Here is an 18,810-nt window from a genome sequence, read left to right on the forward strand (position 1 = left end):
TTTACTTTCGCTTTTGATGACAACGGTAAACAAAACAAATAGGTTGAATCTGCCTTAAGGGACAGTAATAAAAACTAATCCCTCTCCATTCCTGTTCAAAAAGAATAAAAAAGTTTTGACTTTAGTTATACTTTAGGTGTTCCTCAGATTTAAAAAAAAATTTAGAAAAGCTGATCTAGAACTTTGAAGACTGACCCTTAGTGGGACATATATGTGAACTTTTACAGAAAAGAAGAAATCAGTTAATCACAAAACCATTTAAAGAGACATACATTTGTGGCATTAACTTCAATTCTGTTCTGTTCTTTGGTAAACATCTAAGGTTAAGAAGAAATTGGAGGACATAGATGAATGGGTGTCATGCATAAAAATATCTTTACAAAATAGCATTTTTTCATATACTAAAAACTTAAAAATGTTAGTCTGATTCTACTGATTCTGATCAGAATTTGGATAATCAAACTTCTTATATATATATGTTGCTACACATAGCCCAATCTTTCTCTAGTCAGCATAAAAGTATAAAAAACCTATAATTGTATGATGCTGGGAGATTTTAAAGAAAATGAAAAAAATGAAATTTCTAATATACGATGAGTAGCCTGCTTTGAATTTTTGTTTTATGTTTTAAAGTTGCACATAATTATTCTGAGGTTTTTTAAGTAAGGTGTGGAGTGATTGCAAGTTTATAATCTTTTTACATATTAGGCTCAATGGTCTTCATAGGTAGTATACACGCGGATGTGGTCCACATACTGAATCAATGTGTGTTAATGTACTGAAATCTTTATTTTTTTTCTATAGCATTAATTATCAAGGTATACTGGTCAGTCATATTTGCACTTTATATGTATATTAATTACATGTATTTATATAGAGCTAACAGTTTATGCAGGACTTTAAATATTCACATCAGTGCCTGTCCTCGCAATACAAGGTCCCTATTTTACATTGATACACATATTATAGCTAATTTGGACAGGAGCCAATAAACCTACCAGCATATGACTTTGGACTGTGGGAGGAAACCAGACTGCCCGAATGTAGCGCATGCAATTATAGGAAGAACATGCAAACTTCATGCAGGTAGTGTTGGGTTGCGTTAGGGTTATTTACAATTTCATTTTCTTTTTAGCAGGTTTTATTAAATCAGTTCCAGTGTGGCCTTTCCAGTAACTGATTTCTGATATGGGGCAAAAATCACACAAGAATCACACCAAAGCAGTACAGGAACCTGCTGAGTCGCATTGATGTGAATGGGCACCATTGAAATCCATGTGATTTCCATTGTCATGCGATTCTATGAGACTCAAGTCACATCAGAAATCACACAGTGTGAACCAGGCATTAGACAGCATTTGACAGGCAGTGAGGAGGCGTTGTATCTCCTCCTCACTGCCTACTTTACCCCTGAACTCTGCACTAGCATGCTGCAACCGCATATTTTACAAATGGTTGCGGGGTGCTTGCAGTGTGAACCCATTAACTTGAATGGGTTGCACTTGGTGGGTGTGACACCCGCTGAAAGCAACAGTGTTATAATTCCTGCTGCAGACACAAAGCAAAGCATTGCAGCCATGGCATGTGTACACCCCTGGCCACTGTAGTTGGAGGGTGGTAAAAGTGCTGCTCAACCATGGGGTTTTACTATCTCTCAGCCACTAGCCCTTATGGTTACACGTATACTTTCACATATACACAGCAGACTACTGTGTATTTCACAATTGTAAAGTCACATCTATTTTATTTTTTTTATCTACTGTTTTTTAATTTTACTTTTTTCAATGTACTCCATGATCTGATAAATAATCCTTAAAATGCTATTTAATTCTGGCAGATAGATGGATGGATAGATAGATAGATAGATAGATAGATAGATAGATAGATAGATAGATAATATTAGAGGTTAATTTTTGGATTTTGAACTGTGAATTGGTCATAGCACTGGCAATAAACCTTACAGCTCAGGCACAGCACAACAGCACAGCCTGTTGGTGGACAGGCCAACTTGTCCTAGAATCAGCAGAAAGAATGCCAAATGTAATGAAAATATTGATGCAGTCACAAAATTGTTCATTAGAGTCATTTAGATGTTTCAATTAGAGTTCCTATTAATTCATGAATGCTAAATTAAGGTAGAGGCTTGGTGATTACCCTCTAATTACTAGTGTCACACAAAGAGGGTGATTCTTCAACTCCATAGCGAAATTGATACATGCAGATTTAGACAGGACACTGACCCCTTATAAGTCAGGTTATATCCCTAGGAACAGAAGGTGCAAAATGGTGTAGAAATTTGACAGGAAAACAGAACATCAGCGTATATATATCTGTCTATTTTGGAGTAATTTTCCACAATTAGTACAGAAGAACTAAGTATCTGTATACACTGTGGTATCATTACAGAGACTGCAGCAGCTGCACCCATAGCTGTGGCCTCCATTATAAAAAAGAAAGTTCAAGAGACTCTAGACATATAAAGGATTACAATGACCTCAGCTTGTCTGGGGAGTGCACTGAAAGCAGTAGCATCAAAGAAAGCCTCTGGAAATCATCGGTGAATATCTGGATCCTTCTGTACTTGTTTGGTGACATGCTTACATATTAACAAGCACATTTAAACTATTGGAGCCCAGGTCGGAGGTTTAACCCTGAATGCAATAGTCATAAAAAAAAAGAAATCAAAGCCCCACATGTCTCAATACCAACACTGATTATTAAAGTGTAATGATATATGAAGATTCAAGTGTCCTCCAAAAATCTCAAAACAATATGTATACAAGCAACAGTCCAAAATTACCAAATAACTACTCACGCCTAGAAGGTTTATTTAAATGGATATGTATGTATGGGGCTATATACCCACATACCTTAAACCCCAAGTAAAACACTCAAAGTTAAGCAATTTAACAGTCATCTGAATAAAGCCTTTTGGGTATTTTGGTAACTTTGGATTTTTGGAGGACACCGAAAACGTTATATATCTTTATCCTTTAATTAGTACTTCAAACTCAAGGTTGTCTTCCCTTATATTATTTCCTTTATGGACAGTCAGGATTTCTATGGAAGCTATTTACCTACCCTTTATACTGATTAGTAAATACCTAGACACTGTAGAGGCAATTAATATTGTCAGATTAAAAAATGATGAGCCAAGAGCCAAAAACCTACAGACATTGGCTGACACACGATGATCTAATATTGATGGGGCAGGCTCAGACAATTCCGCTTAGCTGGTAAAAACAAAGGGAAGAAAGAACACTGTGTTCTCTATAAACTTATTTCCTTTATTCCAAATTAGCACAGCATACAAGATAAAGCTTTGATGTGTTTCCCACTGTACTCATTTGTTAGGCAGCACGTGTAGTTCCAACCAAAAGTTCTTCTCAAATTGATTTGCTGGCCAGCTAATGTCAAATTTTGTTTCATATTTAAAGGAGAAGTAGGACCAAAGCTCATTTGGCCCTACTTCTCCTGTAGGTTACAGGAGTACACTTATTTCAGCACGCTTGTGACCCGTATTCAGCCGGCAGTGGGCTATGATCCAGACTCTGGAGGGATCCCGACTTTAATGTCAGGATCCACCAAGATGACTCAGAGCCTGTGCCAGCCACTCCCACCCCCTCCACTGCCTGGTGCTCTAGTGACCACTGGAGGGGTAGAGCAGATAGCTGGTGAATGACAGTCATCAGCTAACTGCTCACTGAAGACAGAGAACTGAGCAATCAGCGGTCTTTAATCATTCAGTCCTTGGTCTTAGAGGCAGAGAGAGATGCACCATTGGACTGAGGCTGCATCCACCTGGATGACTATGATTGCTTGTTTTTTATTTAAAAACCCACACTTCTCTTTTAATATAGCAGGAAAATTTGCAGCAAACGTGTAGCATCAAGGCCTATGTGGAATAGACTATCTAGGTTCTCATGTTACATATATATGGTCACTTTTGTGACTCTTACCAATTTTGGAAAGTTTTCAAGAAACTTTCCTGCCTATTGCCTAAGCTGTAATAATCATTATTAGGCATAATGGCAATTCATTTTAGCAACAACCAAGAAGAGCTGAAAATGATCAATAATTAACAAACAATCTGATTTGGGTCTATATTTAAAATAGATCTGGCTATAGACATCACATGGTCAGATGTCTATGAACTGACAGTCTCATGATATCTACTGGTGAATCTCAGCTCTAAAGAGGAACACAGTGGGGTTGATTTACTAAAACTGGAGAGTGCAGAATCTGGTGTAGCTGTGCATGGTAGCCAATCAGCTTCTGACTTCAGCTTGTTCAATTAAGCTTTAACAATAAAACCTGGAAGCTGATTGGGTTCTATGCAGAGCTACACCAAATTTTGCATGCTCCAGTTTTAGTAAATCAACCCCACTGTGTCCCTCTTTAGAGCTGAGATTCACCAGTAGACATCATGAGACCGCCAGCTCATACACATATGACCATCTGATGTCTAAGACTAGTTTTCTTTTAAATATAGACCCTAATAAGATTTTTTCATAAGACAAAAAGCAATGTGCAAAGGAAAATAATGCATAGCACCCACTCAAACACACTTTTGCGTATATGATATTTTTAACCTGAAATCTGATTGGTTGCTGTGAACATATGCAATTTGCTCATAGTTGTTTCACTTTGAATTGCATTATATTATAACTGTAAAGGTTCTATAAAGTGTTTATATTTGCCAGTTTTTTGATGGTTGGCGCACTTCCTAATGACCAGTCATCCATCTTGTAACGGCCAACTTTAGTGTGAAAATTGAAGCGTGCATTTGTGGGGTTGCATATCCAGGGTTAACTTTCTGTTCACGAAATTGAAAACATTTGCAGTGATTTCACTTATACGGGATGTATAATTCATGTTTTCTGCCCTTCATCCCATCATCAGCTTGTAGACACTAAGGGCCGAGTCAGCTTTGGACTGTATATCTACTGATGTTACTAGCCTAGATATCTGTTGACATTTATTCTATTGTCTCATTATGGTTTTTAGGTGAGCAGGTTGGTTTTAGAGTTGTGTAATGTGCTAGCTGAAAGTAAGTTGCAAGAAAAAAATCAATAGGAAAGTAAGCAGACGGCGCCATACACTGTATATGTACCAAGCTGCTAGCCAGGCAGGGGAGGAAGCAATCAGCAAGGTTCAGGGCTTGGCACATGCAGCAGATTGCATATAAGAGAAAAAGGAAATCAGCTTAGAGCAAAGAAATGCATATAGAGCTGTCCAAAGGATAACTATCATTCTCTGATAATGTCACAGTGGTTTATATGCAAATTGCCTTATTGAAGATATAAACAGCTATTGCACTCAGAGCATCTCATATGAGAACTCATTAGCCTAAGTGTCGGACAATTAACTGAGCTAGAAATAACTCAGGGCTGTAGCATTAAAAGGAATTTTGTAAACATTTGAACTTTGTGCTCTAGAGATAAAAAAAACCCTCACTCTTAGTGGGTCTGCTAATGACTATGCAGATACTAAGTCGAATTAAGAATACATTGTTGTTATTATATACAGATTATTGGTGTTGTCTGTTGATTGGTGGAATTGATTATTATTAAAGATAAGTTTGCAGACTTACAGACTTTAAGAAGCCTAACATATCATATACCTTCTAATATAGGGTACTATAGTCACAGACACTGCTCAGATAATGGGTAGCTCTTGGACCCAACTGCTACCAGTGACATAATCTAAGAGGCGCCTTCTTATCACAGAAGAGATAGGTCACTATGTGCTTATTAGCTGATTAATCTTACTTAAACAAAAGATAAAAGTGTAATGATACATTATGCATAGCTATCAGAGTTGACTTTGCTCCAAGTATAGTTTGCTATGTTATAGAATTTTACCTTCCCTGATTCAAAATGTTCCATGTAAACAGGCCGAACAAAAAGCATATATATATATATATATTATATTATATATATATATATATATATATATACAGTCCAAAATATATATATACTATTCATGCATGCAAAATAATACTTCTAAAATGTATTTATATAAGTAAAATGCATTGCCTGATTCATATATCCCAGAGTAGCATAACCAAATTACATCAAAATCTCCTCCTCAAATTATGAAAGCTCTTACAAGATACACACACACACACACATATATATATATATATATATATATATATATACAGTATCTCACAGAAGTGAGTACACCCCTCAAATTTGTGTAAATATTTTATTATATCTTTTCATGTGACAACACTGAAGAAATTACACTTTGCTACAATGTAAAGTAGTGAGTGTACAGCCTGTATAACAGTGTAAATTTGCTGTCCCCTCAAGATTACTCAACACACAGCTATTAATGTCTAAACTGCTGGCAACAAAAGTGAGTACACTCCTAAGTGAAAATGTTCAAATTGGGCCCAAAGTGCCAATATTTTGTGTGGCCACCATTATTTTCCAGCACTGCCTTGGAGACATGCATGGCCAGTCCATCACCTTTACCCTCAGCTTCTTCATCAAGGCAGTGGTCGTCTTGAAGGTGTGTTTGGGGTCGTTATCATGTTGGAATACGGCCCTGCGGCCCAGTCTCTAAAGGGAGGGGATCATGCTCTGCTTCAGTATGTCACAGTACATGTTGGCATTCATGGTTCCCTCAATGAACTGTAGCTCCCCAGTGCCGGCAGCACTCATGCAGCCCCAGACCATGACACTCCCACCTCAATGCTTGACTGTAGGCAAGACACACTTGTCTTTGTACTCCTCACCTGGTTGCCGCCACACACGCTTGACACCATCTGAACCAAATCAGTTTATCTTGGTGTCATCAGACCACAGGACATGGTTCCAGTAATCCATGTCATACAGGACATGGTTCTAGTAATCCATGTCCTTAGTCTGCTTGTCTTCAGCAAACTGTTTGCGGGCTTTCTTGTGCATCATCTTTAGAAGAGGCATCCTTCTGGGACGACAGTCATACAGACAAATTTGATGCAGTGTGTGGCATATGGTCTGAGCACTGACAGGCTGACCCCCCACCCCTTCAACCTCTGCAGCAATGCTGGCAGCACTCATACATCTATTTCCCAAAGACAACCTCTGGATATGACGCTGAGCATGTGCACTCAACAGCTTTGGTTGACCATGGCAAGGCCTGTTCTGAGTGGAACCTGTCCTGTTAAACCGCTGTATGGTCTTGGCCACCATGCTGCAGCTCAGTTTCAGAGTCTTGGCAATCTTCTTATAGCCTAGACCATCTTTATGTAGAGCAACAATTCTTTTTTTCAGATCCTCAGAGAGTTCTTTGCCATGAGGTGTCATGTTGAACTTCCACTGACCAGTATGAGAGAGTGAGAGCGATAACACCAAATCTAACACACCGAGTCACATGACACCGGGGAGGGAAAATGGCTAATTGGGCCCAATTTGGACATTTTCACTTAGGGGCATACTCACTTTTGTTGCCAGTGTTTTAGACATTAATGGCTGTGTGTTGAGGTGACAGCAAATTTACACTGTTATACAAGCTGTACACTAACTACTTTACATTGTAGCAAAGTGTCATTTCTTCAGTGTTGTCACATGAAAAGATAGAATAAAATATTTTTAAAAATGTGAGGGGTGTACTCATTTCTGTGAGATACTGTATATCAGAAAAGAACTGAAGAGAGCAAATTATTCCAGCAGTTTGAATATTTGGTTTTTAATTTTTGTGTTGGGCTGTTATGTCTTAGACACATTCATTGAAGGATCAGTGCATCAGAAATCATGTAGGTGAAGGCTGATGGGCTGAATCACCAACTTATCTTTTTATCCCTGCAGAGGCAAGCTATTCCCAAAGAAGCCCAACTCTAGCCTCTCTTCCTATGTGCTCCTAATTATCCTGCTGCATTTTCCCAGCAGATCAAGTGAGTGCCTATAATATTGGGTAGAAAAGGTGGTTGGCCTGGAAGAATTAGTCTGTGCCCTTGCCTTGGAGATACAAGATAACATTGCTTGATTCAAGAAGCCAAAGTTAAATATACCACTTTTGGGGGCACTCATGCTTTCTTCAGTGCCATATTTGTGAATATAAATGAAATATAAAAGAAACAATAGGCCTTATCACAAGGTCTTAGACTGAGCCCTATTTGGTGGAACGTGATTAATGAGGTGGTCTCTGGGTGGGGAATACTGTTGTGGTTGTCTGTGAAATAAACTGGCGAACATGTGACATCATCAATGTATTCTACGTACTTATCATCAGGAATGTATTTAAAGAAACTATGTTACTGTATATGCATTTTACTAGTTACCAAAACTTGCCTAATCACCATTACAATACCACACAGAATACCCCACCCTTTATCACTGTTTTTTGCATCTTGGTTAATGTATAGTATGTAATATATTTTATACTGTTCTTAACAACTTGTCCTTTTCTTTTAGCATGTAAAAGAAAAGAGCAAGACCATGGCAAAGACAGAGGGAATACACCAAAAAAGCCAAGGTTGGTCTTCACAGATGTCCAACGGAGGACTCTTCATGCAATATTCAAAGAAAATAAGCGCCCATCCAAAGAGTTACAGATCACCATTTCCCAGCAGCTTGGCTTGGAACTCAGCACAGTCAGCAACTTCTTCATGAATGCTCGCAGGAGGAGTCTAGATAAGTGGCAAGATGAAGGCAGCTCGGGAAATACATCATCTTCATCAAGCACTTGTACCAAAGCATGAAGGAAACACAAAATAAAAAAAAAACTACAACCTCGGTGGAAAAGCTTTAATAAAATGGAAAAGGACATCCAATTAGCAGGTTTATACTTTAAAAACTATTTCAAACCAAAATTATTTATAAGTCCAAAGAAACCAAAGACTCATTTCTCCTGTGAACTTTTCTTCGTAACGCATTTTTCAGGAGAGCGACTTGCAAAAAAGCAAAATAATAAGACAAGTTCCACTGGCCTTACACCTTCAGCCATCATCATCATCTTCACAGTATTTTGATGTCTGGTGGTTTGGAGCATCGTGATCTCTTGTCATTGAATGGACATTTTCTGATATGGGTAGTCATTGCCACCGCACATTTAAACATGAAGGTGTATGGTGTATCTGTACTTACAGTCCAGTGGTAAGGAACTCGGTCATAACTTGTCTGCAGGTTGGGATATAGTGTGACCAACAAGTCGTCTTGAGTTTATTGGAACTGAGTGTAGCTGTGTCATTTGAACCTAGCGGTTTCAAGGTTTGCTGTTGGCGTTCAAATGGGTAAATGGCACCTAGACCTGTGCATTCTCTTTGTTTGTTAAGAGTTGTCCAGACAAATAGAAACATGACCTCTCCCACAAGTGCAACATACCAAAGAACACATTTAGTATAGTAGTTCAGGTGTTTTATTGCAGTAATTTTAATATTTCAGTGATATTTTTACATACTGTTGTATGAAGAAGTGTAGGTATAAACTATTCTAATTTCTTACTAGAAAAAAAAAGAAAATTCACAAACATTCATTATAACCAGGACTGTTATTTGTAAGGAAACATAATGTTAGGGATTTCTTTCTCTGTCGTAGATTTGAAGGATGCGATCTGCTTGAATTGAGCACAAGTACCCTATGCGTTTGTGACCCTCGTTCACACATACCCCAAATAAGTCAACCAACCACTATATATATATATATATATATCTTTCATATTTGTTTTCCTCAGTGAAATTTAGCTTGTTGCATTGCAAGGACCAGCCGTTTTCATTCAGAAATCTACGTTATTCCTCACATTCCTTGTAATATTTATATTAGTAGACTTGCTGCCTTTACAAATAATGAAAACAACTGACAATGCTCTTTTCAGTCTGCTGGAAGTGCTTACTGAAACATGAGCAGGCAAATATAATAAAAGGTAGTGCAAACAATAATAATGCACTAAAGTGAACAGCAACCAACCACATGCCAACATGTAGCACTGAAGTGTGCTTAAAGTATTAAAAGGTGATTTCTGATTGGTGCTATGGTATACTCCTTATGAATTTTTTTACACCATACATAAATATAGGTGTACAATAACCAGTAGATTTTTTTTCTAGCCAAACATAAGTAATTAGTCTGCATAACAAAAGCCAATATGCTTTATTCCTACCATGTACACCTTACTAGATTAAAAATTTCAGTCAAGTTAAAGAATGCCTGCCACCAAAAAAAAAAAACATTATACTGTAAGGCAGGCCGTATATTGTACATTGCAAAAAAATGTGCTGATTCCCCCATCCACACATTTGATATGGATGGGGGATTCACTCCCCAGCACCATTGTGTTCTGTCGGCAGGTAGAATTTGCAGCCGGCAGATTACAATGCTCAATGTTTCCAGCTATAGTCAGGGGCACTGATCATTTGGGGAAAACCTGAAACGCTGGTTGTACACATGTCAGTCGATAGATTGAGTTGTGTACCACCTGCTAGCGCATACATGGATTGAAATTTGGCTGGTCCCTGCTGAACCAGCAAAATTTTGATCCATGTATGGCTGGCTTAGTCAACACTTACAAGCGGACACATAACAGGTACATGCATGTACTTTTTCTCACCTTCTAGAGCTCCCAAATGTGCAATCTGAGCATTCCTATTGGTTAGAAAGACTCACTGAGGGATGTGGATAAGGAGGGGTGTGGCAAAGGTTCAACCTCAGAAATGGTGGTAGACATATTGTGCTGGACAGACTTCAGGGGTTCCCAAGGTGTCTGCTTTTAAATGTTTGTGATACATCAGCTTGTTTTCATTAGTGACATATTTGCTTTAAGGGGAAAAAAGAAAACATTGGATTTTTGGTTACTTGCAAAATCATTTTCTTTGAATACATCATGAGACACAGAGCATCTTCAAAATCAAAACAATAGGATCCAAGGTCTTAGTTCTGGTTCTGGGGCTGTTACCATCACCATGATAGGGTACCTAGACAACCTACTGCTGAAGGAGCAGTCTGCTCCATTTTAGAGACAAATGTCTCCAGACCCAGAACTACTGCCTTGGATCCTATTGTTATGAATTTGAAGGTGTTCCGTGTCCTGGGATGTATGGAAAAAAAAAATCTAACAGGTTACTTGAAGCAAACAAAAGCAGACTTATAAAGTTACGTTATTTCGGGAAACACTGCCTAAAAGGCAATACATCTTTGGGTTATTAATAAACTGATTAATTTTCACTGGGGAAACATTAAAGTGAATCAGTCATAAGGAACTTACCTGTGTAAGAAACCTCAGATGGAATTCCCTGTTCTCTGCTTCTGGCCAGGTATTAGTACTAGTGCAGTAAAGACAAACCTGTTTAAATGACATCATTGTCCTGGAACTAGAATTCAGGAAACTACGACAGCTGGAATCAGATGTCTCCTAGATGAGGACATTGCTGTGTGGCTGATTCTCTTAAAGATAACATGACATGACCTGCATCTTTTAGTAACATTATTTCAAAATCAAGATACTTCAAATGCTCTCTGTTTTTATATTCCACATCTCCTATATGTCATAAGGATGTAATTTATGTTATTTCATTTAACATCCAACACAAGAAAATATTGCTTATCTGGAAGAATAGTTCAACATGACATGGTACCAATCTGTGCACACCCATTCCCAAGGTTACTATTAAGTGCATTTGGATTATTGCTTTAATTTTACAAGTAGACATTTTGTATTGTATTCTATTACAAAAGAAGCTAGAATTGCACATATATAAAAACATACTATATTTTAGATTTAGAAATCCCACAATTTAATACTTTACGCAGTTTTCTTACAATGGCTTTGTTTCTATTTGGAGTGTTTTGAGATGCAACCGGTTAGCTCATTGCAATTAACCAAAGAGTCCTGTTCAAGTAGCAGTGATGTTTTCCTGGTTTGCATACTCAAGACTTGTGATAACCCTTTAACCAATGCACAACTGGATAACTAATCCATAGTACCAAGTATTTGTCACAATTCGCTCCCTGAACGTTACACATTAAAATAAAACCATTATTATATAAAACCATATTGTTAGAACATATACCCAGTCACATGGTATCGCCACATAAATTGCCAGGCTAACAGTGAGAACACAGAACAAGGTAAATGTTCATTGTCCTAGTAGTGTAGTGTTTAGACCTCAGGACATGCCTTTAAATGGTTATGATTTGACACATGAATGGGTGCACAGTCTGCGTGTTTTTAATTTATACATTTAAGAGTTTAGACAGAAAAACATCTGCAACAATTTTATACATCAGTTTTAAGGATGTGAATGAATCCTTATAAGGTTTAGGAGGGGGCTTTTTATTTCTTTTAGTTTCATTATGTTAAACCTGCTGTTTTAAACTGCAACCCTTTCTATACCAAAGAGTCCTAGGACATGTCCACTCCCCAGAGCTGGAAAGGCAGTAAAACAGTAGGTTTTTGCTTTTTTTTTCTTTATTACTAGGGATTGAAGTAAAGAAAAATACAGAAAAAAACAAAAAAAAACTATGCATTTAGCAAACAAAGAGAAAGTACTTTGGCTGTGTTGCCTAATCAGAGTTTGTGGTGCATTCAATTTCCTATCACAGAGGTCAGTTGCATTTCATTGTGCTGACCTTTTGGTTTATTGTGGTGTGGTTAGCTTTACAATACATTTGGTAACAATTTCCTAAAACGACAAAGAAGCAAAGAAATAGCTGCTTCCAGGTGTAATAAAAAAACAAAAAATAAAAGTGTAAAGATCGACTATTTATAGCGTGAACCAAAGATGCTACCTCACTCAATTTCCATTTCGTGATTTTAATCACATTGATGATACCAAAGAATACCAAAGATTTTTTTCCTTGCACGGCCTTCGTCTGTCAAAGGCACTCAGCGACCTTCCCCTGACTCCTGACCCATGACCCCTGACCTTTGAGAAATATAACTCTTTTTCTTTTTCACAAATATTATAATTAACCCCTTCAGGGTCAGAGGTGCTGCAAAGCACCCTTGAGACTGATGGACTCAATAGCAGAGGGACCAGATGGCCTTATATGATCAAGGTCCAGCTCATCAATTCTCCATGGCGATGTTGCTCCCTCCCTCCCAAGAAAAGAAAAAAAAAAAAAAAATCCTTGTTGTGTTGGGCACAAATAAATCACCTAAAACTTTACATATATATAAATTTATATACTTCGTGCCACCAGAATACAGAGTAGCTGTGACTTTTTCAGAGTTATCACTTTCTTTAAACAGACATAATGGGGTTTATTTACTAAAGCTGGAGAGTGCAAAATCAAGCTTACTACTGCATGGAAACCAATCAGCTTCCAGGTTGTATTGGTAATGCTTAATTGAACAAGCTGAGGTTAGAAGCTGATTGGTTTCCATGCAGAAGTGAGCCTGATTTTGCTCTCTCCAGCTTTAGTAAATAAACCCCAATCTGTCAAGTTGCAAATACAACTGTCAACATCCATGATCAGTAATTTAGTAAGGGTTTCTTACTATAAGAATATATTCTTCTATGTTCACTTTAAACACCCAATCGAGTGCAAAGGAATTTAAAAAAATAAGAATTTGCTTTGCATGCGATTGGATGATTTGAGAAGATTCAAGTTCAGATTTCCTGAAGAAAAGGAAAACGTGCTTTAGTTGGTCAACCCTAATGACAGTTTTTTACCAATTAAGGTTCACACACTTTAAAAAAATTACAATTAATTAGGTATGTTCAGGGCTAACCTGCTGATAATGATCCCATGGACAGAATATAATCCTGATTGCTGATTTGTATCCAATTGTCAGTGCTTGAATACTGAACACCTGAAATAGAACTCATGATCTCACAATGACTGCATCTAGCTGTGTAATTGGTTGTTTTACTACCAACTCAGCTGGGGCATAGGCACTTTTACTTTTAACTGTATGTATTGCCAAAGGTCTGGCTGCTTGCCCCACCTGTCAGTCTATTAGTGTGCAGCTAGCTATAGTTTTGTTGTTGTTTTTGTTTTAATGGCAAACATTGTTTAAGTCAGACCATGATCATTGCCTACTCAAGGCCATATGAAGCCTTCCAAAAACCAATGAATGCTACATACCAAATCATTAATGTTAGGAGTACCGCTTTAGGCAAAGATGTTGCAAACTTTGTAAACTCATAGGACGAGTGCCTTGCTTATACCAAAGTGTTAAACCGCTGTTGACCTCTTTTATCTCACCTTATACGTCTTTGAATACCTCAGCCTCTTGTAAAGGCCACTGATAAAATAAAACTAATAATACAGACAAAGAAATAATTCTTCACCGTGGTGCTTTTGCAGTGCAACCATGCAATGAACATTTGTTTGATACCAAAGGATTTTATTTTTGACTCTTATAGCTGATAAACCAAAGTTTAGGTCTGTCCCAGCTTATTGACAGTCTCCTTTTTCTATCTCTCTCTATCGCTCTGCGCTTGGCCATCTCGCTTCGAGTACCTCTTGCCTGGATGTAGGCCGTGCAGTCCTCTTACCAATTCCTCCAAATACCTCATAGTATAAAAAAATCTTTAGGCTTATGTTGTATAGAAAGTCTATGTGATGAGACAGAACTTAAATAGTTCAGTAAATGTTAACCTTCATCCTAAAGCTTTATAACTCTTTTATTTATTTTATATTTCTTTATGATATTATTTTAGTCTCTCTGTTGCTCTCTCAAAATAAATTATTTTCCCCAAGGTAAAAACAGAAAGGGGTTGGGTCAGGACAGGTTGCAAAATTTAATGCAATGAAGTTTTAATGTTATTTCTTTTTCTTTTGAAACAACAACACTTATATCTTTATTTAATAAAGCAAAGAGCAACATGCAAAGTAAACTAGCATCCACCAATCAGTAAACATCTTTTGACATTGGCTTAGCCACACTAAACCCCTAAAAGCTAATGCAATCGGTTGCTATGTGGAACTGCATGTTATTGCTTTTTTGACTATGTTATTAAATAAAGGAATTTGTGTTTGATATACATTTTTATGGGATAACAGGAAAAAAATTATTTGAAAATGTACATCTAAATCATTTCTGTTTCTTCTTAATGAACTGTAAATTTGATGCTTTGTTTCAATTTTGGTTATTTAATCTTTGCTTAATTTATTCCTGTAGTTTCAACAAAGAAAAAAGGCTGTATATAGTCAATTTCAAAACAACCAAAGTTTCATGTTACAATTCTTTTGTTAGTCTACTAAGATGTGATGATGGAGAGATGATTTTTTTCTCTTGATTGTGCAGGGTGTATAAAAGACAAAAATCTTAGCAGACTTTGACGTGTGTGTTTTAAACACTGCCAGATCCCTATACCTTGTATTCACAAAGGTACTGATATCAAACCAAAAAATACGTCATTTGTATGTATGTATGTACATTTTATGGGTTTTTATGTTGCTAATTTATTTGTTAGGGGTTTACTTTGTGGGTTTGACCTGCACATCCAAAGAATATTTCAGATGTTGTTCAATGTTAATCAAGCACTGGCATTTGTGTGACTTGTTTCTTTGGAATTGATTTGTTTATGTGTGTATATAAATATGTATAATTTGCCATAAGCACGGGTATAGAACGAAGAGGGCGTTAAACGTTGAAGACAAACTTGTATTTGGATATTTGCTCAACTTTATAAATAAATGGTCATTCTAAATTAAATCTGTGGTGTACGGAGGTGGCAACTTATGTGTTTTGGACCAGATTACTCTGGTTGCCTCAAAGATACCAATTAACTTACTAAGGGCAGCTGGACTGCTACCTATGGAAAAAAAACATTGTGCAAACAATTATGATGTAATTAGAATTGAAGGGAAAGTAAAGTGAAACCTGAACAAATACAAATCCCCCCAGAAATATCTGAAAATGTGGCACCTTAAAAAGTACCTTGTTGGAAATATTTTGATAGTACAATTGCTGGTCAATAATGCTCATTAGGTCACTGAAACATAGAAGCTCTATGGGAACACTATTAACAGAATGGAGAATGCTATCAAGACGATCATGCAAAGGCACTGTTTATTTCTTCAAGAGACAAAAAAAGTGCATTTCCTCTCAGACCTTGAATGCAAAATTCACTATATGAAATGCTAGCAGTGCAGTCTGCACCAATGACACTCTAAAATCTCAGGTCAAAGCCTTCTTGTGTCAAGAGCTCTTTTCATTTTATTAAAGGCAGTTTTCACTTGTAATCTGAAAACAGTTGCACTAGTTTTATTTTTGCTAAAAAAAAAAATTGTATCCAATTGTATTTATTTATTAATTGTATTATACTGTCTCAGAAATGCAATCCACTTCTACAAATTCTAATCTAATGTACAAAATTAAGCAATCAAATACCCCATAAGGTTTTTTGTGTCTAATCTGCACTGTTCGTTCCAATGGCAAACTATATGGTTCATAAAAATCAATCCAAAAACAAAGAGGAGAACAAGAACCCAGTGATTTCTGTCATTGCTGGCTTGGGTTTCAAACGTTCAAGCACCAGGGCTACCATCCTGCTAACTGACCTGGAACAAGTTTGCAGGATGGGAGCTTAGACTTTTCATACCTCACTACTGCAGACCCATCCTAGGCCAATGACCAGTGGGGTTGATTTACTAAGCAAGCAGAAAACATTTAATTAGCAAATGAATGTTGAATGATCACTTGTTACTTGGAAAATGAAGTGAACCTGACTTCACTTTAATTATCCAATGATGGTCAAGCAAAAATCCTGTCTTTTTTCTTTTAAATGTAGGAATCAGGTATTCTAGGTACACATAGCTTCCATTCATTCGCCAAGTCCATGCTCTTTTAGCAAACAGACCCCTATAAGCAGTGCAACAAGGTAAAAAATGGCAGGCCCAGACCTTGCATGTTTAAAAACCAATCCATATTGCCTCCTATATTTCTTATATATATATATATATATATATATATATATATATATATATATATAATTTTTTTTTTAATTATTTATCTAAAGGAATCAGCAAAGCAATACAGTGAAAGAACTACATGGCAATCCAAGTTTCCTTGACATAATACTTATCGGAAACCACAAAATTACAGGACACTCTGATCACTCAGATAGGACAAAGCGTGAGCACGCCAGGTTCTCAATTGGCTACCATACTGCTGACCTCAGAAGTTACCTCTAAAACAGCAACTGGTCAACTGACATTGTACGGTGCCTGAACTGGAACCTTGGTGGTAATGCCTTTGGCAGAAGGTTTCAACATCAAAGTTAGGTCTAAAGAATCACAGTTATATGCTATGAATCATTGCTCCAAAAAAACTGAAAATCCAGCAATGTACCATCAAGATAATCTAATATGTAAACTATTTACATATACCATTTTCAGATGAATAATTTTTTTCAGCTTTACTTCGCCTTTATATTCTATACATGTCTCTTTGGTATATCTTCTTTTTAATCTATAATTTTCTCCAAAATTACTGGATAACTGAAATGCAGATGTATTGTGTGTCTTTAACTCTTGTATAATACTGTGCATTGATTTACTGTGCAACAAAGTCTTGTGTTTTGGAAACTGTTCTGACATCTACAAGGCACATTTAATAGTCTGCATTAATTTGCAGCGACAATTACTTTGATGTCAGAAAATTAAATAAATTTCATCAATGTAATTGCAATGTTTACCCTTTTTTGCTGCTGGTGGATTAATAATTCTGGAGTATTATTAACGTACACAATCTTGTTCTGACAGGAAACAGCGAGTAATTGGAATAATAATTAAATTTCAGCTTCAATTTCAATGAATATAGAAAAAAAGTTTACAATTAGTAGGAATACAGCTTTTTATAATTTATAGTCTACAGCTATCTCCTGCTATCAAAAGATATCCATCACCGTACTCAATAGAAAAATTCTTACAAAAGAGCTGAAATGGCCTTTTCAGAGTGTATTTAATTCTGTCATAAAGATTTATTTGTTAGGCTGAGCTAGTGCTGATCTGAGACGATACAGGATTAACTCCATCTTATTCTCCTCAATGGAAGAAATTCTCCTTTTTTTGCTCCAGTTTTGCCATCTTAGGAAAGTGTCTGAATAGTCTGATATTATTTTCCTGAAATAATGTAACTGTATTTCATGTAACATTTATAAGGTACTCACTCAAATATGTCAAGTTTGACAGCAAGTTGAACAGGTAATTTTTATGCATTGACATTTTAAGAGAATATTTAAGGACAACCATGTTTTTAGAATATGGTAGCTCATTTATTTAAGAATTCTTAGATTATTTAAATAAGTGTTTGGAAAAGAATGAACTATAAATTGCAATCTTCAAAGAGCTGATTTATTCAATTTTGGATTTTGATTTAGCCACACTCGTTAAGGGACCAAGTACATTGGTGTCACACTCAGAAGCAAGCCATACACAGTATATCCTTTTCCTTATTTTTAAGTTACTAATTATTCATTTATAAGTTGCTCTAAGTTGCTTTTGAGATGCTATTTATTAGTTGACTTGAGTTGCTTCTGGGTTGGATCAAGTTACTTTTGATTGGTTGGTTTCAGTTGTGATGAGTTGCTTCTGAGTTTCTTGAAACTGTTTTGTATTCATCTTGACTTTAATAAGAAGGAGAAGCAGTTCACAAGTAATTTCACACGCACACTCTCTTCTGATCCAGTTAGACTAAAGGATAGCTTTTAAAAACATAAAGTATATGTAAACCCTCATCTTGTAAAACACCCATTCAGTTTAAAATAGAAATGCAAGGCAAAACATTTGTGTATATATATATATATATATATATATATATATATACATATATATATATAATTTTAAATACCTCTTTTCCCCTTTTTTAGAAGTGGTCACATAACCTCTGTTCTCAGCTGCATAAGAGCTAAGGGAGGAGAAACAGCAGCAC

The 18,810-nt window shown here is 36.5% G+C and overlaps 1 protein-coding gene across 1 annotated transcript in view; it reads left to right on the top strand.

The window, feature by feature from the left end:
- ONECUT1 (one cut homeobox 1) overlaps positions 1-17,562 on the top strand; it is a 71,644-nt gene extending 54,082 nt beyond the window's left edge. Inside the window, exon 3 of the mRNA XM_089690610.1 lies at positions 8,406-17,562. Within this exon, the coding sequence (XP_089546736.1) occupies positions 8,406-8,692 (287 nt within the window). The 3' untranslated portion in view covers positions 8,693-17,562. The remainder of the gene's footprint in view (positions 1-8,405) is intronic.
- Positions 17,563-18,810: the final 1,248 nt, after the last annotated feature.

Source organism: Staurois parvus, unplaced genomic scaffold, assembly GCF_062004578.1.
Source record: "Staurois parvus isolate SC_StPar_1 unplaced genomic scaffold, SC_StPar_1.0 ptg000536l, whole genome shotgun sequence".
NCBI classification, from domain to species: Eukaryota; Metazoa; Chordata; class Amphibia; order Anura; family Ranidae; genus Staurois; species Staurois parvus.